Source organism: Podarcis bocagei (assembly GCF_964188305.1).
Source record: "Podarcis bocagei genome assembly, chromosome: 11".
NCBI lineage: Eukaryota > Metazoa > Chordata > Lepidosauria > Squamata > Lacertidae > Podarcis > Podarcis bocagei.
Window position 1 is genome coordinate 46584177 of NC_138136.1, and position 25404 is coordinate 46609580.

Consider the following 25404-nt stretch of genomic DNA (forward strand, 5'->3'; position numbering starts at 1 on the left):
ACAGTGTTCTCGAAGCTACTATCGTGAGTTTGACCAAACTGCAGGAGGCAGTGGAAGACAGGAGTGCCTGGCGTGCTCTGGTCCATGGGGTCACGAAGAGTCGGACACGACTAAACAACAACAATCCCATCAAACACCCACTGGCGCATCAGGACGCTGCTGCCTTCCTTGAACTACAACACCCAGCATGCTCTTGGGCGGAAGAGTGGAATTCTCAGTTCCGCCCGCTCCTGTAGAGCTAGGAAGGTAAATAAAACATGCAACGGCGAAGGTCGAGCGGCGCCGCTCTACCATGGAAATCTTTATGGTCTCTCCCGGCCCTGAGAGGGAGGGAGAGAGTCGCGTTAGAAGCCCTTGCGGCAAAAGACCGTCAGGGGAGAGCGAACGCTCTCTAGACCGGAAGTGGACTTCCATAGACACTGGTTTCCCAAACCGGCTGAGCGCGACTACTTCCGGTTCTTCCCTCCCCCGCTTCCGGGGAGCTGAAAAAAAGATGTGACCCGGCTCGGACTGTGACAGAGCTGGAGAGGGGAGGGGGCTCCAGGTAAATATCGCCTCCCCTCTTCAGTTGGGGATTATGCCTCCGCTCCTCCCCCTGTATTATTATATTATTATTATTATTATTTATACCCGCCTTTTTCCTTGACAGGGACTCAAGGCGGCTTACGGATAAGAACCGCTAAAAGCATGGGGGGCGCGCGCGGTTTGGGGGCGAGGCGGGGTGTCATTAAAAAGGCAATTAAACGTGGATAGAATATTCTCAAGGGAGAAATGGCTGCCCGAGGACCTTGTTCTCTGACTCCTGAAGGAGAGAAGCGCCTTCCTAAGTCTTCCACTTTTCGTCTCTGGTTTAGTTTCTGTGAGGGAGGTTGAGGAGGCAGTGGAAGTTTGGAGGTGCAGGCTTCTCTTCCCTCACCCCACCCCATAATAGCCATTGCCATTTACTGATACTTCACTGCCACTGTATTGCTGTATTGTAGGGACGGGGCTGGCCAACCCATGAGGTAAGGTGAGGCGACTGCCTTGGGTGGCAGGACCCCCAGGCAATCCCAGTGTTGGCCTTCCTTTCCCTACCCCCTTGTTCCTGATGTAGATCTTTCCCTCACCCTTTCAGCCTTTGCTTGAAAGGTGGCCCAAATATCCTTGTAATAGTCACAATTATTATTACATTTGATGGAACCTAGCCTTTGGAATTCCCTCCCATTAATTATTAAATGGGGCAATACCTCTGCTGCCATTATTATTATTATTATTATTATTATTATTATTATTATTATCATTATTATCATTATTATCATTATTACAGTGATACCTCTGGTTATGTACTTAATTCGTTCCAGAGGTCCGTTCTTAACCTGAAACTGTTCTGAACCTGAAGCACCACTTTAGCTAATGGGGCCTCCTGCTGCCACAGCGCCTCTGCCAAATGATTTCTGTTGTCATCCTGAAGCAAAGTTCTTAACCCAAGGTACTGTTTCTGGGTTAGCAGAGTCTGTAACCTGAAGCGTATGTAACGTAACCTGAAGCGCATGTAACCTGAGGTACCACTGTATTCCTAATGTTATTATTGATGCCTATTGAAGACCTTCCTCTTTCAACAAGTCTTTAAAGTTTACAAGGCTGATGTGGAAGTCACATCATGGCCAGAATTCATTTGTACAAATCAGTCCCTTTTGAGCAAGTTAACCTCTGTTGCAACTAATTTCAGTTGTCATTTGTTATGGTTTGTGTTAAAACAAAATGGTGCCAATGGTTGAAATTACCTTCTTTTCCAAAAGCTTTCCGAAATGGCTTCCTTTGGGTGGAAGAGGAAGATTGGTGAGAAGGTGTCGAAGGTAACATCTCAGCAATTTGAAGCTCAGGCTGCTGATGAGCAGGATCTTGCTGACAGTGATGAAGCTGAATGGTTCCATGACACTAAAAGAAAAAAGGGGCTTCTCCTGGAAGACTGCATAGCCAAAAGTAAACATCTGAAGGATGAAGGTGCAATTTTGGCTGAGAATGAAAGGTAAAGGTGATGGTTTTTGAAAAATTTAAATCTTATGATGGATTTTTTCAGGTGTATAGGTTGTGTTGGCTGGGCAACAAAACTTCCTCTCTGCTGTGTGCCACCTAAATCTGTTCTGAGGGTCCCCCCCAACCCTCTGGAGCAGATTTCAGGAGAGTGTGGGACCACAACGGGGAGAGGAGAGGGAAGTTCTATTGTCTATGGTCAAAAAAAGAGTACAGATCCAAAAAATATTTTTTTTTGCCATGATCTAGTAGTAGTAGTGTTGACTAGCCACTAGATGGTGGTAAAGACCTCTTTAATACAGTGTTGTCTGAGGATTAGAAATACAGTAGGATCAATTTTAAATCTATTTCTTGATTAACGAGATTTTTGAAAAGAATAGAAAGTCATCGAGATAGGTGGCCTAGAAATAAACAGAGAGATTTATTTTAGCCGCTGTGGATACATTACTGACCTACATTCTAACCTCACTTAATGGAGTTCACACATGTAACCTGAGACTTCTACACAGAAATCATCGCTGCACTTCCCTCTTCAAGGCCTTCCTGGTTCTAGGAGACAGTGGGGTGGGAGATGGTGGGGATTCAACCAACCCACCACTTGGAAGATCACCTTCTTCCTCCACTTCTAACATGTCCTGTGCCCTCGATTATGTCTCTGACTGCTCAGACCCTTCCCCTTCCCCCCATCTTGCTTCCTGCTTCGCGGGCGGCACCAAACTCCATAAATTGCTGGCCTCTCTCCTGGGTCAGCCTTCTGCCCCCTCTGCCTCCATCACACACCCATCAGAGCCCTGCCAGGACTTCTCTCTAACACCCATGGGCAGGGAATTCCAACGTGTATGTGTGGCCATGCTGAAAGATTGATTTCTTGCAAATGTGGAATTAATATTGTGCGGCATTTGTAAAATGCCAGATCCTTAAATCTATGTGGTCAGGTGGGCACAGATGGGGTGAGGCAGCCCTAAGCCGTTGAGGGCTTTATATATCTATAGGAACACTTTAAATTTGTCCCAATAACATATAGTGTACATCTCTGAGCAAGACCATCTTGTCAGTTATCATGCTGCAGCATGGTGTGCTAACCATGGCTTTCAGACTAAGCTCAATGGAAGCCCCACATATAGTGTGTTGCAGTAATTGTTGGGCTATTGATAGACATAAACGCTGTTAACAGCTTTGCTTCCTGTGTACTTTATTGCTGCTCAGGTTATTAAAAAATTATCATGGAGGTCAGAGCTGTTTAACATTATGCAATCAGTTTGTATTTGATATAGGAACAGCGTAAAGAATTTCATTTTTCTTGAGATCTGAAGCCATTATGGTTGCTAATTCCAAGCACGTGTTTCCTTCCGTAGAATGTTATGATACCAATAAAACATTATCTCTTGGCTTAAAGGTACATTAGATGCCGGATCATTTGAGAGTAACGAAATTATGTTCTTTCCTGGATACCAATTACTTTTAAATGTGGGGAACATTGACAGAGTACAAAGTTGTTAGAGTTGCTTAATCAGTTGAGGAAGCTGACACTTCTTGCACAAGTGTAATATGAAAATGTGATATGAACCAAATAATCTCGGGAGAAACGTACTTGCTGTTTAATAGCACATAATAATGTTATGCAGTTAAGAATATGGCATGCAGTTGCATGCAGGCTTAAGCGTAGCTTAAGTTGCAATTTCAGTAGGATACTGTGACTTGGATCCCAAGTGGTTAAATCAATCTGGGGAAGCCACTCATTAGAAGAAATGTTACTCTGCTTCGGAAAACACCGCCCTTGTGTCAAGTTTTGCTCCTATCTACTCCACTATATGTTGGAGAACTTTCTGTCCTGTCCAACCCCACTTCATTGGCTGCTCTTTGAAAGAAAACGTTGATGATATCTGGAGAAGAGAATGCCATACTACTTTCTACAGAAGATGGGAGTAGATTTAAGATGGAGTGCCATTTTGAGTGATTATTCAGACCTTGTGATCTGCAGAAGCAGGGAGAACAGGCCTGTTAGATTGTTGTATGCAAAGAATACCAAACTGGGCCAGCCCACAAGGATAAGATTGGAGCAGTACTGTAGTCATACATTTGCCTAGAAGGAAACCCATTGAACATATTGGGCTTTGCTTTTGAATACACATAATTCTGGAGATTCTACAGGCCGTACAAGAAATCTCATTTCACTGTAATTTGTAGAGCATACAAAGGTTTCCATCAGAATAATTTATGGATTTATCTTTTCTGATTTTAATAGCTTTCATTATCAGAATGAAACTTGAGTTCAAAATATCAGGCTTTGGACATTAAGAAAAGTTTTTATTTAGTGTGCTTACAGGAAAACATGGAGCACTTTTAGAAACAACTTGAACATCCTCCACACATCAGCATTTAGGTTTGCACAGATTGTTGCAATGGTAACATATATTTATATACATTTTTTTATTTTGCTTAGTTACCAAAATATTTTCTTTTATCCCCCAGTGTGTATGTAAATCTCTCACACACAAAAAGTGCCTTGTGTCTTGTAGAGATTTCTGTGCTTGGAGACTGAAAAGGTATGGCCCAGGAAAAACTTTACTATGTGATTTTTACCAATTGTGTAGACTCTTTCTTTCTTTCTTTCTTTCTTTCTTTCTTTCTTTCTTTCTTTCTTTCTTTCCTGTTCATTTACATCTCATTCCATAAAAACACAGCATTAGCAATACCAACAAAGAGCAGTGATGTACAGATTTTTGCATATGTTCTAAATCAGCTGTACAGTATCCATATTAATCATAATGCTTTTGGACCCTTGTTTCTTTTGAATAGAAGCCCACCTTCTACCTCATGGCAAACATGGGGAGTTGCTGTTGTTGTTGTGTGAGTGATATGGCCTAAGGATGGTAGTTTCAGGCATTAAAAATCTGTAAGCCTGTAAACTGTAAAACCTGCAAATTCTTTCTATTGCATAAAATGGGGAGACTGCACAACCTTTGGAGCTAACTTCAATGGAGCCCACTAAGCTAGTACATTATTTCTGAAGACAAACCTGGATATTATACGTGGCCTGTTACATGTCCAGAGAATGCTTGTAAGTGTTTGGGAATTGTTTCCTATACTAGATGATGAGGGATCCCGTCACCTAAGATGTTTCAGAGCAGCACTTGATTAATGAACAGTAATTGTTCCTTAGGATACTCAACCCCCTGATTATTATGGTGATAACAAGTCTTGGTTGTTTCCAGCTTCCGTGATTCCAAGGAAGAGTAAGAATGAGCTCATGCAATGGGTCCCCAAAGAGCATTTGTCCAGGGTAATAAAGCACAAATGCAACAATTGCTTCTAAGGAGAAATGAAATGCACTTGCAGTGCTACTGGTTACCATGGCAGTAGTAGAATATAGTTGGGGGGAAATACCTTCTGGGAACTAAACTATTAAACGTATACAAAAGAGATGAAGGGTGGGACATTTATTTGCGGCTCATCTTTGCAAAGCAGCTTTCCCTGCCCCCAGCTATTAAAAGTTCTTGAAATCAAGAATGAGCCATCTCTCTTTTCAGGAGAAATTAAATGGCCAAATCCTCTGTACAGAAGTAGAAGTCATTGAATCGCACACAGCTTTAAATTGCATGATGATGCCCAAGAGAACCATCGTTACTGAACAGGAAATGAGCTAAGTGGGAGTGGGGGCATATGCATCTTTCAGAAAGAAGTGAGTGTCATTGTCCAGAGGAAACCGAGTCCCCCCCGCCCCACAACACACTACGCTTTAGTCTAAACCAGTATAAGTTTCACAGCTTTTCTGCAGGGCCCTGGGGATAGAATTCAGGGTCTAGGGCAGAGGCTCTCAAATTATAGTCCACAGACCCCTGGTGGTCTGCCAGCTCCATTCAAGTGATCTGTGGAAAGATTGTGGAGCAATCAGGAGTGTCTGTCCCCATAGTTGGAAGGGGACCTTAGTGTACCTTAGTGGAAGAGCATCTGCTTTGCATGCAGAAGGTCTCAGGTTCAGTTCCTGGCACCTTATCTGGGTGGGGAGAAACACCTTTCTGAAACCTTGGAGACCCTCTACTAATCAGTGCGAATCATCCTGCGCCAGATGGACCCAGTAATCTGACTCTGGATGAGAAAGCATCCTATCTGTGTTGGGCATTTGAATCTTCTTCCTTTTTCAGACAATAGAGGCCATTGTTGTGACTGTGGCCAGAGTTACGCCATCAACATTGGGTTCAAAGACGTGGATTATTTGGGATATAAATTCATCTTTTCAGAATTTTCTCATTTTTCTTTGTTTCTGTTTTGATCCAGCCCAGTTCAGCAGTTACTATGATATCTCTGGACTTGTTCTTACAAGGTTCTCTCATGCATAAGGCTGGTTTTCATGTGACAAGTGCCTCCTCTCATAATATGTTTGATAGTGTTGTTTTCTGCACAGACTCCATTTGTGAGTTGCAGCTCTTGTCTTCTGATAGATGGGTTCATTGTCATTGTGATTCAGTAATAAATAGGAGAAACTAGGTTTTGAACCCTCCCTTTGACCATGGGTCTATATCCTTGATTTCCCTACTCCTCTCTAACATCTGCCAGTGACATGAAAACTTCTTTAAAACACCAAATATTATAGATTCCCGATGTCTTAATGCATGTGTAGACAGTAGCCTTTTAAAATATGGAGCAGTTTCCATTCAGATTAAAATACTGTTCAGGATAGACTAATGACATTCAGTGAAAGACAGTTTTTATTTATTTAGAATGCTTACATTCTGCTGTATAGCTCCATGAGACTCCATATAGTTGAGCATCATTGATTTAATTGTAACTTGCTTTCCAAACAAGTGCGTTTAGGATTGTTGTGTGCCTGTTGCCATATTGTAGCATCGTTGCATCATTAGATTTAATGCAACTTATTGTCCATTGTGTATTATAACAGACCTGCAAAAGTGGTGACATCATTTGTGATATAATCTAGCTATGCTGTATCACAATCTGTTTCTGAAATACATGTTTATATATTTCTAATTTTTGTACTACTTTTGTATATGCTTTATGGGGTTTTTTCTTGTTCCTTAAACAAAAAAACATTGCCAGGCCATTTTTAATCAACTGCCACCAACAGCTTAGAAATGGAAGGTGCAGGAAGGATATCAAATCAAAGCAATAAAACTGCCTTTCCTTAGTCCACACAATGTGGGTTGAAACCCCATTTCCACCCATAAACATGCACTGAAAAGATTAGTCTCCATCCCTTTACTTCTTCTTTTTTACCCTCCTCATTTGTGAGGTCAAAAAACACATACCCTGATGTGTTAAATGATCTTGAGTTCACACCCTTTAAGAGAGACCTTTTTCCTGCCCACAACTGAATATGAACAAAGTACCAAGACTTAAAAGGTAAAGGGACCCCTGACTGTTAAGTCCAGTTGTGGACAACTGGGGGTTGCAACGCTTATTACTCTTTACTGGCCGAGGGAGCCAGTGTTTGTCCGCAGGCAGCTTCCGGGTCATGTGGCCAACATGACAAAGCCGCTTCTGGCTAACCAGAGCAGTGCATGGAAATGCAGTTTACCTTCCCGCTGGAGCGGTACCTATTTATCTACTTAAACTTTGATGTGTTTTCGAACTGTGAGGTTGGCAGGAGCTGGGAACCGAATAATGGGAGCTCACCCCGTCGCGGGGGTTCGAACCGCCGACCTTCTGATCAGCAAGCCCTAGGCTCTGTGGTTTAGACCACAGCGCCACCCGCGTCCCAAGACTTAGCTGTCCATTATTTCAGCCAAGAGATGCCTCCAACAGCACTGTGTTTCTCAGAATCACAGTTCACCCACGCTGTAATAAGTAATTGTGATTCAGATGGAAGAATGCTGACAGCTAAATCAGCAGTACCACGTCCTGTCACTTTTGGAACCATTTTTTTTGCTGGTGTTTTGTTTTTGTGGTGTGGCCACAGGCCATTCATTCACATGTATATAATCAATGGCCAATTAAAAAGATAAGCCCCTTCAGTAAAAAAAATCTTTTCTCCAAGTCCTGCAGTGTCTCTGTGTTTTATAGAAGGAAATCTGGCTAGATCATTCTCAGAGGTCCTTTTAAAAAAAGAAATGAGTAACAAAAAGGCGAACCTCTCATTTGTGAGAGATAAAAGGAAGAAAACAGCTTCCTTTTCACGGGGGTCTTTTATCCTGTTCTCTTTCAACCTTTGACATGCTAACTATGAATGTCTTGGTCTGGTTTTGCCAGGAAACCTCATTCCCCGCCCCCACCGCCCACAGACATTGTCAGGTCGGACATCTGCAGTTTGATATCTCCTGAGATCTCCTTGTTTATAAATGTTCTGAGAGTAGATTTGACTTGTATGGAAATAATATTGCTCTTCTTATCGACCTGGGAAGGTTGTACCAGGATATTCTTATCGGATAGCAGATACTATGACGAGTTCAAGAGTGATAAACTTCACACAATGTTCTTTGACCCGGCTTTTCATTAATTTATTGTGTGCCTATACATGAGAGTATTGGACATGGAGATTATACTGCAGTTTCTTTGTCAGATAGAAATATAGCAGCACTAGTTTGAAACAGAAAAACAATAGTTCCCTTTAACAAGCGGGACAGGGCAAGCTAATTACTTTGGAGGCTGTTGACACAAGCCCTACAGTGCTGTAAGGATTGGCTTTGGATTTGCAGACTCGAAAGAGGAGGAGGGGGAAAAAACAGAAGGCGGGGCCTGAATAGTTGGAACCTTACTGGCTCCTCCCCCCAACTTTCCTATGTGTGGAGCAGAGAGCCCAGTGGAATCTGGTAAAGGTTTGAAGCAGCTATGGGGCGGCAGGGAGGAACCGGAGGTGTCAATAACTTAACAGGAGCCCAAACAAGGGGGTGCAGTCTTGTCGCCTAGAATCAGGTGCCACCTTTGCAGATGGGGCAGACTACGTGAAGGAACATGGATTTGTTATTCCAACATTCCCACAAGGGGAGCGAGTGCGCCACACCTTGGTGGGTGGGGCATGGGAAACTTATTGGGACAGCTTCGTTGTCTCTGTCCAGTTCTGAACTTCTTGCCCTGCTCCTGAACTCCTGAAGCATGGCTCCTGAGCCTTGTCCCTGTTGCTGAGCCTATACCATTATTTGCTTGCATAAAGATCTCTTTCTTACTTACAAGAGCTTTTATGTGTGTATTTGGGGGCGTGAGACAGGGCACTATGACTGGCCAACTTCTTAACAATGTGGTACAGAGCCAAGATCGCCACCTACAGTTGTTTGAGTTCTCTCAGAGGTGGCTGTTGTGCCTATTGAGTTTCCTCCCATCTGCGGAGCATCAGACCAGGTGTTCAAAGCAGGTATACTAAATGTCTGAAACGGGGAGTGTATCTCTTTTTCTGCTGGATTTTTGCTGTTTTGTTGCTCTACTACTATTATTTTACTTTTTTTGTTTTATAACTTGGCAGTTTCAGTTTGGAAAACAAAAGCAGATTACAAATTTTCTAAATAAATAAAGCAAACCTTTGTGCCTACAGTGGCTCCCAACATCTTAAGGCTCACCAAAGCCTGAACTTTGGAAGAGTGGAAGAAATGTTTTCAGTTCTTAGTGATACAGTGGTACCTCTGGTTATGTACTTAATTCATTCCGGAGGTCCGTTCTTAACCTGAAACTGTTCTTAACCTGAGGTACCACCTTAGCTAATGGGGCCTTCTGCTGCTGCACCGCCGCTGCACGATTTCTGTTCTCATCCTGAAGCAAAGTTCTTAACCCGAGGTACTATTTCTGGGTTAGCGGAGTCTGTAACCTGAAGCGTATGTAACCCGAGGTACCACTGTAATAGCATAATATTTTAGATATTTGGTCTACTTTATTTTAGTTTACTTTAGAAGTTCTTTGTAATAAAAAAGTGGCATAAAAACAAAATATTCAAAGTGGTTTGAAAGAAATCTTCAAAATTCCAGCAGTACCAAAGACTACCAGGCAACTATGATTTTTAAAGTCTACTTGGAGTGTGTTTCACCCCCCACCCCACCAAGGGAATATATCAGAGATCATTGTTATGTTTATCACAGTTGTTGCTATAAACATAAAGTGTTATGTAGATGAATCATAATTATATAAGGCAATATATCAGCTACATCAATAAAACTGACTAAAACATAATATGTAGTCCAGTGTGCGCTCATGGAATTCTTACTGCAATATTAGGTCCATGGAATTATGTGTAAATGGTTTGAAATGTTTGACGCCGCTGGAGTTAAGTAGATTGCCTGTATATTTATAAGCATGAGAACTTCAGGCATTCCAGATATAGTCTCCAGAGATGTCTGTTTATCTGCTACCTTACTTTAAAGAAAGAAGATTAATATTGTGTATCTTAAAATTTAGCAAAAATGCTGTCTGATCTGTGTTTTTTAGTCTGCTTGCTGTTGGCAGTGTTCCACCATGAATGCTGATGTGTGCACTGAAGGCTCCAAATTCCCTCAAACATTTTCCAACAATAGGTATGAGTATGTTTCAGAACTGCAGTCTGCATTGGTTTTTCAAGATTTGGGTTATCTGGTGAGCTGAGAAGAAGTGGGAGTTGCTTTTGCTATGTTCTTTGTCATCCATCCATGACTGTCAGTTGTGATGGCATCACACTGTTTCTCATACCAGACCAGCGTTCGAAATTCACCAGGCGCAAGGCTTGTGACTAAGTGATGGTACCCGGGTGCCAGGATGCCACTTGATGTCTCTACCATCTGGAGGTGCATGCCTGATGGTGCATGCCCAGCAACACATCTTGTAGAATTCTATCTGTTATATTTTATCTGCGCACTCAGAATGAATTTCAGGAACCAAAAAATAGTATTGAAAAATATAGCTTTTGAGCCATCTAGTCCAAAAATGGCAACTAGACATTCTGTTTAGTTGACTACAACCCTGGTTAAAGCAGCCATTTGACTCCTATGTATCTGAGTTTATAACACTATGTCAAACACAGTATGCCTCTAAATACCAGTAGCTGGGGATCATGAGTGGGAGAGTGTTGTTCTTGTGTCCTGCTTGTGGCCTACCGACAAGCATATGGCTGGCTACTGTGAGAACAAACTGCTAGAGTAGCCAGGCCTGTGACTGGATCCAGCAAAGCTATGTTTTCATGCATCCACAAATCTTAATGGACAAGTTGCGGTTTGTGTGTGTGTGTGTGTGTGAGAGAGAGAAATTGGCCTTTAGAGAGAGTTTTTCAGGCTTCTAATTTTCCAGCTTGCTGGTAGAGGTGGTAATTGGTTCTTATTCACAAGGAAATGTTATTTAATGTTTCCTTTTATGTAAGAGCAAAGCCAATTAATGCCCTTTTCATAACCTTCTCATACTACTTCCTTTCAAAGGAGTCTGAATTCATCTGTGCACATCACAGAGGTAACATTAAAAAACTCAGTGCAGATGGAAGGACCTGTTTCTGGATGAGATGAGGCTGGCGTGGAGAGGAGCTTCATGTGTCCTTTGGCTTCTGATATTATCTTTGTGGCCTGGGAAGCAGCAGCACTTCATAGATGACTTGAGTTGCTTCCATACATAGCAGGAGATAACTGGCACAGTTCCCCCCCTTGCTGCCTTCTCTTTTCATGTGGGGCTAGAACAGTGTTGACATGAGGTTCGCTTCAGTCGCACAGTTTCTCCTTGTGTATGTGTGAGGTCCCTCAGCCTGTTTCCTTGATCTTAAGCAACAAAATGGAGACATAACCCACTTGCATTTCTCTGCTGCAATGTGGTGATTTCTGGATCTGGTAGTGAGCAGATGGTAATGTTACAGAGGCATGGAGATGGTACAGTGGTACCTCTGGTTGTGAACGAGATCCGTTCCGGAGGCCCATTTGCAACATGAAAAGAGCACAACCCGCAGCGGTGAATCTGCGCACATGCGGGTTGCGATTCGCTGCTTCTGTGCATGCACATGACGTCATTTTGCACTTCTGCGCATGTGCGAGCAGCGAAACCCGGAAGTAACCCTCTCCAGTACTTCGGGTCGCCGCGCGACGTAACCTGAAAGAACGTAACATGAAGTGGACGTAACATGAGGTATGACTGTATTGTGGAACCTAAAGGGTCTTTTCCCTGAACATTTCCACCATTGTGATCAGGAGATGTTCCATTAGAAAGCAGAAATAAAGCGAACCCGCCAACTTTTCTTGGTAAAGTGTGCCTTTAGCACCCCGGGAACAAGCATAAGGGAAAATGCTATTGTATTATAGATTTAAAGGCCATTGTGATATCATCGGCAAATAAACCAATCCTCTCCCATCACCCTCTTCCTCTAAATAACAAGTTGGGCAATGATGTAGGTCTCGCAAACCTCTCTGCTAGTTCTACATAATGGCTGAGATGTGAAGAGTCATTGTGTGCATATGCAGCAAAATAGTTGCATTCACCATTAGACATGTTTGTCCCATTATGGGCGAACCATGCTTGAAATTTAGGGTTAGAAAAGATAGCTTAAACCTTTCCTTACTTTTTGATGCCAGTCTTTCTCATATACATCTCTCAGTGGCAGCATGTGAATTTTTTTATTTTTCGCAGTGTTTGATATGCTTTGGAATTGCAAAATATGTGGGGACAGGGCTGAGCCCCCCCCCCAATCTTCAGAGCCTCCCTGCAGTGGCAGCAGGCCTCCTCCCAATGCTCATGATATCACATGTGTGATGTCATGCACACGCGATGAGCCCCTCCAATGTTGGGCAGAACTCGGTGCCTCGCTGAGGCGCCAAGGGTTTTCAAAACCCTATTTTTATCATATGATTGGGAGGCGGCAGGGAAAGGATGAGATGCTATGTCAAATTCCTTTCACAGTCCTAAGTTCCACATCATTTGTGTTGGCAAAATGTTTGAGGCCTCTGTAGTAGCCTCTAGACCCAAAAGTTTCAGATTCTGACCTGGAAGAGCAGCACTTCATTCATTGTGCTGAACTTGTCCTTGTTAAAAAGTGTATGCAAATATCCCCCCCCCCCCTATTCATGGAAAAATATGTTGTCTTCTTGCTTGGCATGGATTATGGCCTGCATTTTTTCATTCATTTTGCTGACTATATAAGCCCCCAAAGAGTTTAACTTTTATTACAGCTCAAAAGTCATGGTTTTAATCAGCCATTGCCCTGACAATTTTGCAGCCTTGTGGTGTTTGTTTGTTCTCCAGATATTTTCAGTAGCACGTCCAACATTCAGTTCTCTACATGTTCTGTCTTAAAAAAAAAAAGAATATCTGTTTTTCCTGTGGTTTTTTCTTTCTTTAAAAATAATAATTGCATGTTTTACATTTGAATGTGAGATATGATTGTGAGGCAGCTGTTAATAAAAAATGTAAAAGTTGTACAATTCTGTAAAAAAAAAACCCACTTTCAAAATGGAAAAATCAATTTATAATGCATTGTATACTTCTCATGAAACTGTATAATTATTCATTTTGTAAGGTTTTTCCTTCCATTTAAAGTAAACAGCACTTGTGGAATGTTAAGATGGGCTATAAATTAGTTTTTATTTATACAGTTGCTACAGCAAAAAGTTGTATAGGATGCCTTCATAATTTTAAAGGTGGTGCAGTACCACACTAGCACACTTTCGTTGCCAAGTTTCGAAAAGAACTGCCTCATCAAAATCTTGTTTCACCATTCTGACTAAACATCAGGAAGAACTTTCTGACAGTAAGAGCTGCTTGACAGTGGAACAGACTCCCTCGGAAGGTGGTAGACTCTCCTTCCTTGGACATTTTTAAGCAGAGGTTTGATGGCGATTTGTCACGGATGCTTTAGTTGAGATTCCTGTGTTGCAGGGGTTGGACTAGATGACTCTCAGAGTTCTCTCTGCGATTCTGTGATGACAGCTTGAAGCTAACAAAATGCAGTTAAACAATTGCTCACTATTTTTCTCTAGTGCGTATTTCCCTCAGGCATAGTCATCCGGATTCTGCTGCCCCTTCTGAGGATGGGGTTTCCAAGGTCCAAAAGAAAGTTTTATTCATCCATTAGGGCTTCTCTGTGCACTTTATCATGTGCATATCTCCACAGGTTCAGATTTTCACACATGAACTAGTTGCTTCATAGAATCATAGAGTTAGAAGAGACCACAAGGGCCATCGAGTCCAACCCCCTGCCAAGGAAGACATGAGCATAGTTGCACGGGGATTCTGTGCATACACATGAGCAGGGGAACAGTCTGTTATTTTCTGCAACGGACATAGGAGAACTTGCTATTGCATTGACCCCAGGAATGGCTAAAACATGTAGAGTAAGCTCCAGATTTGGCTGAGAGGTCACATGCGGAGGCCTACTTTATTCCCACCAATTACGTGCATCTGTTCAAATGCATACTAAACCATGTTTGGCAAAATACACAATAAGAAATTGAAATTGCGCTGTCTTTTTTTTTTAACCCCCTGTGTCTCATGGGGTGGTGGGATGGAACATTAATTTATATTTGTGAGATGCTTGGAATGAATATCTAGTCAAAGCAATGTTGGTCCCTTAATGAAAAGGTAAGAATACCAGGCCTTTGAAACACCCATAAATCTAGTAAGAATGAACTATTGTTTTAACAACTTGCAGGTACCGGGAGGCTATTCAGAAGTGGGATGAAGCACTTCAGTTAACTCCAGAAGATGCTACCCTCTATGAGATGAAATCACAGGTAATGCATGACAGAGCCTCAGCAGAGTAAGAATTTGTGCGTTTATTTATTCTGACCATAGGCCGTGATGCAAGCAAAACACAGAGCAGATAGACTTTTAAAAGTACCCCGCATAGTCTGTATGCATTTTTATGGGTTAATTGCACATGCAGCACCCTCTCTACCCATAGTGTGTGTAGGGCAGGAGGGTGACAGGGACTGGTATGCTGCCAATGTTTCCCTTAGGAGCCAGCTGGATGCATGGCACATGGTAGTGGCAGGCAGTTGGTTTCTGTGCTTAGAGGCGATGGTGGGGCAAGGGGACAGTGGTTAATCAGAATATGATGGCACTGAGCTGCCTCTTCCTACCTTATTTGCATGGCTGTTTTATCTACAAATGACTCCTCTTGCTACTCACAAACTTGGAATAGATCCCTGAGTACACAGGCAGCTTCTTCAATTAATAGCTGGTACCAGCATTGAAGAAACATAGAGTCCAAGATCTTTAAATCTATGTATGAGTGCTTTCACAGCCACCTCAACGGAAGCCATGAGACCCTTTTTAACTCCCTGACCACATCTCTTGATGTCTGACCACATCTCGATTGCTCAGGCGATGCTGTATCAACTTTCTGAATCAAACCAGTGCTCAGCCATAAACATTCTGGCTGCCTCTGTGTCTGCACTGCTTTGGCTCCCACTCTGTTTTAGTAAACCTGCCAGATGGTGTCATCCTAACCTACTTGTTTGCCCTGCCTGCAGTTTTAATTTATGAAGCATTTGTAATGCGGCAAGTGCTTTTATTGTGCTATCTTTCACCATAACCATGGGAGGCATGTAGCTTTGTCCAAGGGCGCACATATCCAAGTGCAACTCCACACCCACTGAAGTGCATTTTCAGTGCCTGCATCCACACATTATCGTATTCACTGCCTTCTCACTTACCAATCTCGTCTTGGGGGGAAATAGGTTCCTCGCTCCTGACTTAACAAGACTGTTGGCAACTGCATTAGCATCAATAGAATTTTGAATCAACAGGATAAATATGAATGAGTTGTTTCTCCCAAGCAATATGCCACAATAACATTATTTGTTACTGACAACATTAAGGTGACTGCTTGGTGTGCAGAAGATCAGATATAGAATTGTTGTGTCCAAGGCTGCATCTGTCTCATGGGAGATATAATCGGAAGGCAAAGGTGAAGAATCAGCAAAAAAATTATTGTTGCAGACGGCGAAAGTTTTATTGTAGCTGTCGGTTTCCAATTTTGGCTTTAATGTAGAAGGACTCTGATTCTGAGCTCATTGTTCTGACCTAGATGATGAACAAACAAGTCCTGGGAAGAGCTTCCCACATTCCAGTTTTTACAACCGGCAGTATCCTGCAATTGTTCCCATTTGTTCCCATTTCCCAATGTTTTGTGGGAAGAATTAATACTTGGCAGAGACTTGGATCTACCATACGCTCTGCAAACATCCAAATGAAATAGAAGCTTCTGTTAAGTCTTTTCTACTTGACAGCTGGTACAACGTTCCTGCGCAAGTCCTCTTTGGACAAGATGAGCAAACAAAATGAGCCTGAGTGAAAGCGACAGGGAATCTGATAGGGTTCGCTTCTTTCCTCATTGCTGAATGAGACCAGAACTTTCCAGAAACAAATGGTTGAACCCAATTAGGACATTGTGGTCCCTCATTGAATTTCCTGTTCCTCTCCTCCCCCTGTACACCTATATTTGCTCCAGAGGGTATGGGGAATGACTTAATTGGATAGAACTCAAGGTCTGGTAGTTACTGGGGAGATATAGTGTTTTTGTGTGAGATGGAAATTATATATCCATGTTGATAACAATCCTAAATATTCAAAAATTTAAAAGCTGGGCATATTGTAGAACTTGAGTAATGGAGTAGTTTGTCTAAAATTAGGACTATGAGTTCAACCAATCAATCCTGATGAAACAGAGGATGTTGTCTTGTAGACCCAGGAGCTTAATCCTAATACTTGTGAGGACTAGCTAATTCTCGGACCACGGTATCAACCATAACATTATATATAATCTACAGTGATACCTCCAGTTACGAACTTAATTCATTCCGGAGGTCCATTCTTAAGACGAAACCATTCTTAACATGAGGCACGCTTTCGCTAATGGGGCCTCCCGCTGCTGCGTGACTGGTGTGCGACTTCGCTTGCATCCTGGGGCAAAGTTTGCAACTAGGGGCATCTACTTCTGGGTTAGCGGAGCTCGTTACCCAAAGCATTCGTAAGGCGGACAGTACGTAACGCGAGGTTCCACTGTATTGTACAATACTGGTGATCATTCTTGACCTCAGCATGCAGATTTCTTTGGCCAGCATTCTTAAGCTCAGTGAGTTTGATTGAAGATTCCAGATTCGATTTTGAGAGAAATCGTTAAGATAGGCAGTAAGCAACCAGCTTCCTCAGGGGCAAAAGTAGCCCTTAGATCCATTTGATCTTCAAGTTGCTAACTTAGAGGCAGGAGAGATATGTGTAAGGTTGTGGTGGTTGTGGCAACAGGACTTGCGCTCAGATTTAAGGGCTGGGGACTGAGGGGCTGACCCTCCGCCTCCTTTGTTTTTGTTGACTGTGATGTAGATTTCCGTATGGTTGTCTTGCATTCAAATTTCGTTTTAACTGAGCATATCTTTAAGATGTACAGTATAATGATTTTTTTTTTAAAAAAAGAACTCCTGGGACCCATTTAATATCTGCTTTATTCCACTTTAGTCTTCATTAACCATTCATATGCTGTCAGCCATGTGTTCAGTGCAAGAGAAGCAAGGGTTGAGATTGCCCTGTTAATTATCTTGAATATACTGATAATTTTTGGTTCTTTCCTCCAGGCTTTATCCAATTTTCTCTGGGTAGGTGGTTCATTCTGGTAGTCCCTTGTTCAGGCTAAATACAGAGTTCTCTGTGAGTGGTGGTCATTGGAATCCCAACTGGTATTTGCATGGGAATGAGTTTGGGTTTACGTTGTTTACAAAACTGGTTGATGAAGCAGATCGTCAAACTGACTACCGTGTTGCTGTTTAAGAGAGCATTTAGAACAAGAGCAAATTGCATAAGTATGACTCCATTTATGTTCTTTTAAAAATCAGTGCAGTTCAGAGTCAACCCCTTTCCCTGTGGCGCAGTGGGCCAGTGCATCTTACTGAACTTGGTGGTTCAAGCCCACTCAGGGATGGCTGGGAGCAGGATTCCTGCATTGCAGGAGGTTGGGCTAGATGAGCCTTGGGGTACCTTCAAACTCTAAAATTCTAGGATTCTGTGACAGTTCTTTTGGAGGTAACTACCTAGCTCATAAGGGACACGGGTGGCGCTGTGGGTTAAACCACAGAGCCTAGGGCTTGCCGATCAGAAGGTCGGCGGTTCGAATCCCCGCGATGGGGTGAGCTCCCGTTGCTCGGTCCCTGCTCCTGCCAACCTAGCAGTTCGAAAGCATGTCAAAGTGCAAGTAGATAAATAGGTACTGCTCCAGCGGGAAGGTAAACGGTGTTTCCGTGCGCTGCTCTGGTTCGCCAGAAGCGGCTTAGTCATGCTGGCCACATGACCCGGAAGCTGTACGCCAGCTCCCTTGGCCAATAAAGTGAGATGATCGCCGCAACCCTAGAGTCGGTCACGACTGGACCTAATGGTCAGGGGTCCCTTTACCTTTTACCTAGCTCATAACTGACTCCAGAACCATCTGCATTGCAAGCCCTCTGCATACTCGCCTTTTGAACTCTTTTTGCGTTTTTGCAATATAATTGGTTAGTTTATGGTTTGTTCTGTTGTGTATCCCCTTATTAGGTGCTGATGTCTCTGCATGAAATGTTCCCTGCGGTGAATGCTGCAGAAATGGCTGTCCAAAGAGATCCCCATTCTTGGGAGGCATGGCAAACTTTGGGACGTGCCCAGCTTGGATTAGGAGAAATCACACTGGTAAGTATGAAAAAGGAGAAAGGCTCATCTTCCACTCCAAATTCTTTACAGACATACAGCTATATCTTGCTGTGGCCTTCACAGTGCATGAAATCATCTTTAAACTTCCTTAGATCAGAATGCCAGATATCCCAAAGAGAACAATTAAAAACTTTAAAAGCAAGCAAGTTGAGAACTATAGATAGATGATTCCACTAATCAGCCTTGGGCGACAATGGAGAGGGCTTTTGATGTTTTTGATGAAATGTAGCAATTTTTCTCATTTTTATAAATAGCCAAAAGCTTTTGGGACAAAGGCTGCCTTTATGGGAGAATTCAAAAAACAATCCCAGAGTTCTCTGCTGATCATCTATTTGAAAAGTAATAAGAAAATATCCCTTGTGTTTCAAAGAAGCACTTTGCTTCAGTGTAATTTATGCATTATTCGAAGAAATGGATGCTATTTGTTCTGCCATTTGTCAGGCAAGCAGAACAAAGGAAATTTTATTCGTTTCAGCAACTTGGAAATTATCCGAAATAAAAATGCTTTCTCAAAATACGTCAGACCTGTTCTTGGAACAGATAGAGATCAGCTTCAGCATCTTGTGATTTTTATACTAATATCGTTGATGAACCCTTTTGGATGTTTTTGTTTGGGGGGGGGGAGCTACTCAGGTTAGAAAGAAAGAGATGTAAAGGCAGTCCTTTTATTTGCATTGGCTCTGCTGTAGTAGAGCTAAAGGAAGAAGTGTGAAAATGTAGGCCAAAAGAAAAAGTCAGCATAAACCAGGAAGTTGAATAGCATCTTCATATCAGTTTGAGTGCAGTTCCCTAGCAGCAAATTTGGAACATGATAACATGAGGGATTCCTAGTCAAGTTATGATTTCCAACTATTATCGTTATTAATATATATTGGATGTTAAGTATCGTTTTCTGGTCCCGCACTGGATCTCACTGAGAAGGAGGAGGCAAGGCAAGGCAAGGATGGTCAAAAGTTGCAGTACCATGGATAGCTCCAAGTGAGCCACTCGCTCAGGTTGAGACTAAACTGAGACCCTTTAAACCACATTATCTGCACTGCCTCATTTGAGCTCCACCCTTTAAAGGGCCAACCCTCAGGTCTGAAGACTGACCATCCTGCTTCTTTCCATAGCTTCCCTCCCAGTGTGTTCCCTGCCCTGCAGGGACTAGTGAAGTGTGATGAAGAGGCATGTGGTGGCGTGGGAAAGTTCCTATTTGGGTCTAAACCCTAGCCCTGCAGCCCCTGTTGGTCCAGGAGTTTCCTCTGGGGGCTCCTGCCTGATAGTCTTAGGTGCAGTGCTCTCCTGATCTCCAGCAGCTGGTTCAGAGTCTTGAACTTGATCCATTTGCCTGGCTAGTGTCTCTGGATTCAGAAACCTTTAATTTCCCATGCCATCCAATATTTCACAGTTGAAAATAGGCACACAGGCATAACAGTCAAATTCGATGCCCTGGATTAATGTCCAAACTACACATGCACATTACATGTTGCAAAGATACCGCAGGAAAACATAATTGCCTTAAAATCTGTTGTCTGTGCACAAAAGGGACTGTCTTACTATCTATAAGCAAGCTGGATAGCTCAGTTGGTTGGAGTGTGGTGCTGATAATGCCAAGGTTGCGAGTTTGATCGCTGTATGGCACAAGTTGCATACTCCTGCATTGCAGGGGGTTGAACTAAGATGATCCTCAGGGTTCCTTCCAGCTCTACAATTCTGTGGTTCTGTATTTGTAAATATAAATGAAAACTCTGAAGGGTGTGTGTGTGTGCGTGCGTAAAAATAATAATGATTCAGATCAAATGTGCATGTTGTCAAGTTTTGCTAATCTGACAGCATGATAAAACCAATCATACTGATTGGGGGATGAGAGATTACGACAAAGATAGAGTAAGATAGTAAGATAGAGAACAGAAAAATTGCTTGGCCGTATTACCATTGTATTGCAGGGAGCTATTTACTGATAGATCTATAGCCACTGTACAGGTTATTCAGGGTCCTGCAGAAGAAATAGTTTACTAAGGTGGGACATAAACATAATAAATGAACAATAATAAACAGTACATTAAATAATCTGAGTTGCAGATGCAAGTAAACATATTGTTGTAAGTGATGCATACAAAGCCATTTAGTAATCAGTCTCCTAGCTCTGTTTACCCTGTGCGAAAGACACTCCCTATTGAATACATTCTATGAGGTATCTCTCATGTAGAGAGGTGTGGCCCTTTGTGTGGAGCCCATCCTCTGACCCAGCCATGCGGGTCACGCACATTTGGAACTGTTGGGGAAATGGTGAGTTGATAGCAGTTCAGCAGAAAGCAGGGGGAGATAGAGCTGCAAGGAGATCGTCTTTCTCCCTATGAAATAGGTGACTAGTGTGACTTCCAATGGATTAGTAGTGCCAAGTGGAGTCCTGAGTGCTCAAACACAGATGTTGCATCAGGCCATGTTATATAGCTTTTCCCTTCCTATATTATTCCTGAAACTGAAAGTGGGTGGTGTGTGTGAGAGAGAGAATTGGCCATTTATTTTTAAGGATTCTAAATTCCATTAAATTATGGCAGGAATGAATTCTGGAACAGATAGCAATTTTACCATTCACATAGCCAACTGTACTTTGTCTCCCCACCAAATTTGTCTCTCCATTTTCAACCTTTGGCAAGGATTGCTTTTGCTGATAAATTTGCAATAAAGCACCTGGCTCTTCTAATTCATTCTTGTAGATACCCTATCAATATAATTTCAGGATTTCTCTCAAAATGATGCCCAGTTTTGATTTTGCAATCAGCCCTTCTCTGTGATGTATCTTAGCTTTCAGGCATTGCCCTGAAACAAAGTTTCTTCATTCTGAAAATTCAGATTTTTACAGGATGTTTTTGGCAGGGGCTAGAGTTAATTGACTCGTGGGAGTCAGGTTGTTTAATGCTATGCTAATCCTGTTACATTTTAGCATCCTTGGCAGACTTATATCTGACTATGGAAATGACCATTTATCCAAAGCAGGCATTAGTCTAGAATGTGCTGTTAGAACAAAGGTGCTTAGTAATACAATTTATAGCCTCATAAAAGCAAATGGTACTTTACTGACCAAGTTATACAGTGACAAACCTATGCCCTGAGGAACTTTAAAAAAGAAAGAAATCAAAGCGTTCTTGAGTTGTTTTGTAATACTTCGGATATTTTCATATTTACTCACAGTTCCGCAGCCTCTTGATGCTAACAGCTGTTGACTGGTGCTACATTGAAATAATTAAGCTACACTGTTTCAAACATTTGGCGTGTCAAGCATGTTCAGGAACATGAGTGCTGGCAAGTAGCCTTCAAATGCAAATCCCTGCCGCCCACTTTTCTTCCTTTCTCCCTTGGAAACCAAAGGCAGTTGATCAAGACGAAAAACAAACATGCCATAGTTATTATCTGGGATTCAGCATTTCTTTCACAGAAGTCACAAGGTTCACAGCTCTTTTCTGCTGGGACCAATCCATCTCCATATGGAATGCATATGTTGCAATGACAACTGGGGCAGGAATTAGTTGGCTCTGTTTTTTTTTTTTTTTGCCTTTGGAGTGACAGAAGGAAAGCTCTGTTATAAGCAGTTCCAATAGCTTTAACAGAGGCCTGTACAATGAAATACCTTCTGTCAATGTCTATGCGTGGAAGCTTCTGAGTCACCAAACAGTATAAATCTGCTGAATGTCAGTGTACCAACACGCAAAACAATGCCTTCTTTATTTTGCGTTGTAAGGAAGTATCCAAAACAGCTGGTGCTTATACCCTAAAACTGGAAGAAGCGGATGCATGTGCAAGATGTGTTTATTTTTGTAATGCATTTTTTAATTTTTCATTCACCCTTGCTGCTTTATTCAGCTTTTACAGGTAAGAAGTGCAGGTCGTGGTTTCCCTTCTATGATCTGGGAAGATAGCAGATTTCAGAATAACAGTCTCACATGAATTCGCATCTCTCCCGTTATTTGCAGCTGACCTTGGGCATCAGCCCTAAGACTTGAATTGCTCTTTATAAATGTGAAGAATTGTTATTACACTTATCCAAAGCCCCCAGTGAGTTTGTGGCAAGGATTTGGCCACATCCCATAAGTTCAGCAGTCAGTTCTGTGGACCCTTACTCTTTGAAAATAATCAGGTTCTGTAACGACTGCTGTTGGCATTTATGAAACATCACCTGTGTTTTACTCAATGATGTGACTTAATCTCTTGAGCCCAGTGTGTCTGTTTCATGTGGGCAAATTCTCACTGTGCTGTGTCCCTGCTCATCATTACAGGCCATCCGAAGTTTCCAGGTTGCCTTGCATATCTGTCCACTAAGCCCTGAACTGTGGAATGAAGATCTGTCTTGGGCGAGGAAATTACAGCAGCAGAAGAAAGCAACCAAAGCTGAGACAGGGACGCAAAGCACAGCATCTCATGGAGAGACTTCAGAGGAAACAATCCCGGATTACGATTTTGAAAGTGACGAGATATTAGCGGTGTGTGCAGCCATTGCCGAGAAAGAGAAAGCCACATTGGCCTCTAAAACTGTTGTCATCGTCTCTGCTTCCGGCGAGGTTGAGACCGTAACTGAAAAGAAGGAATGTGCAACAACAACCCCTGACGGTACCGTTTTTATAAAAGCACGGTAAAGGGCACAGACTCTGCTGATTGACAGCCGTGCCTTTGAAATCCTGATTTCCAACTTTCCCCCCCATGCTGTAGCCTGTTTTTGGATCATCTTGCACTGGAGTTCATCTGCCCCCAACAAGCTACAGTAGCTGCAGTTGCTTCACTTTACTTCCTGAACCCCTTGCTACCGATATCTCAAGGAAGGAGAGAAAGGGCCTAAGGGCCACAGCAGTGCCCTGGAAATATGACAGAGCACTATGGAGACAGAGGTGGCTTCTCCTGGACATGTTGGGTTTCCTGAGATGGAGATGATGGTTTTGAGCTGGAAGCTAGGAAAATGTGCATTCCTCGTCCCATAAACAGCCCTTGGTTAGGTTTTCCTCCTCTGCCTTACTTTATTCTTGTCATGAGCAGGAGGGAAAAGGAGGCAGCACCAAAGGGACAGGAACACAAAACAAAGAAAGGGGAAAGGGTGGAGGCCGAGCCTCAAAATGATGCTTAGGGAAAAAACCTATCGCAGTACGTGGTATGCCAAACATGTTTCAACTTAAAGCCTCTGGCGACAAGATCTGATTTAATCAGATTCCACTGTTACTGCAGCAGTTTATGGTATCAGATGTTGCTTCTGATACAAGATGCTTCAATTCTTTTCTTTTGCAAAAAATCCAGTTACAAAAGAATTCCCTATTTGCAGTTGAATGGCTACACGTGAGGAGTACAGGGTGCAAATTGTTCCCTTCCAAGAAACAGGTCTTGTTTCTTCACAAAAAGTAATGCACTATAAAGTAACGGTCAACAGAAGTTTGGAGTACATATATTGTAGTTATGGCTACCCAAATATGTTCAGAAACTGGATTGTCCTGCCCACCTTGTTTCCAGGGTGTGGAACAAGTTGGGCACTAGGTTGTGGAAACAACTAGCTTTTACTACTGTAATTTTAAAATGAAATGAAATAGAATCTGCAAAGAAACAAGATAAAATGCAATGCCCTCCATAATATTTCCCCTTGTGTTCATGCCATTTGTCCAAGTTGTTGGCTCAGGGTTTATGAAATTCTAGTATATTGAATAAGGTGTGTGTGTAAGTGTGCTCTTTTCTGTAAATTTCCTTGTAACTGGGAACCAAATTTCTTTGTAAAGAGATCTGCACCACAGTAGCACTTCTCAGGTCATCCCATGAAATCTTGGTAGCCACGCTTAATTTAAAATTCTTTAAAAAAGCCATTATTAAGAAATTGTTTGACAGTAAAATTTGGAATAAACTCAGTTATACAAACCTGAATTAATAATCTTTTGAATAAGTGCATAACAGGTTGAAAAAAATTGCTTTTGTAAGGTCCATTGATTGTCATAAGATTCATATGAAAGGTTTTTCATATAGTTTCCCACAGATCAATGAAGTCTTCGACTCAAATCACCTTGTTCCCATAATAGTTCCACATTTCTAATTTACCTAGCCATCACTTTAATCCACCTATTCCTGTGCATGATCACTCAGAGTAAGTCACAATGAGTTTAAAGGGACCTATTTCCAAATAAAGATGCATAGGATTGTACCCTATGAGAGATTGGGAACCTGGGAGCTACAGTGACATTTTGCATAAACGACCTCAGGAGAATCTAAGCTGCTGGTGGTGTCCTTGTTCCTGCCAGCTTGAACATGGAAAGTGTCATCCTGAGTTAATTTAAACTTACCAGAACTTTTTTGTTTCAGTGTTGTGACTTTCATATATGCACCACAGTATGATAGCAAATGAATTAAAGAGGACAGAAGATCAAGACTTCCCTCTCAGATATGAAACTTCATCAGATAGTCTCATGAAGAAGTAGCCGTTGGTCACTGTTCTTTAGCTACTGATATTTTATCCATTCTACTGGCTTTATTCGTTTTATCCTAATTTCATATCCCTGATTATGTTTTGCATGCCTAGGTTTGTCACTGAATATTCCTGTGTTGTAATTAAAGTTGGCTTACTATGAGAACGAAGTCTTTGCTTAAAATCTGAGTTGTCATTCAGTAGTCACTGAGTGTTGTGCCCAGGGGTGTGTGTGCTCCACACTAAATAAATTATGTACCCAGGCAGTTCTGAACCATGAAGAGCTGAGTTCTATGATGTAAATATGCAAAACTACTTACGTTTTGCCTGCTTAGTTTGTCAGTGTTTAGCGTTTTGCATAACTCATTTTGGTTTTCTAGGCTGGGAGCAGGGAAGGGACAATGAAGAGCACTGGGGTTCTTGTT

General features: G+C 42.2%; 1 protein-coding gene across 1 annotated transcript; it reads left to right on the plus strand.

The window, feature by feature from the left end:
* The first annotated feature begins 392 nt into the window (after window positions 1-392).
* On the plus strand, window positions 393-25145 carry TTC33 (tetratricopeptide repeat domain 33). Its single transcript, XM_081213213.1, has 5 exons — window positions 393-544; window positions 1779-2008; window positions 14543-14624; window positions 18415-18546; window positions 22827-25145. The coding sequence occupies exons 2-5, from the start codon at window positions 1788-1790 to the stop codon at window positions 23181-23183; spliced, it is 792 nt and encodes a 263-aa protein (XP_081069339.1). The 5' UTR covers window positions 393-544; window positions 1779-1787; the 3' UTR covers window positions 23184-25145.
* The last annotated feature ends 259 nt before the right edge of the window (window positions 25146-25404 follow it).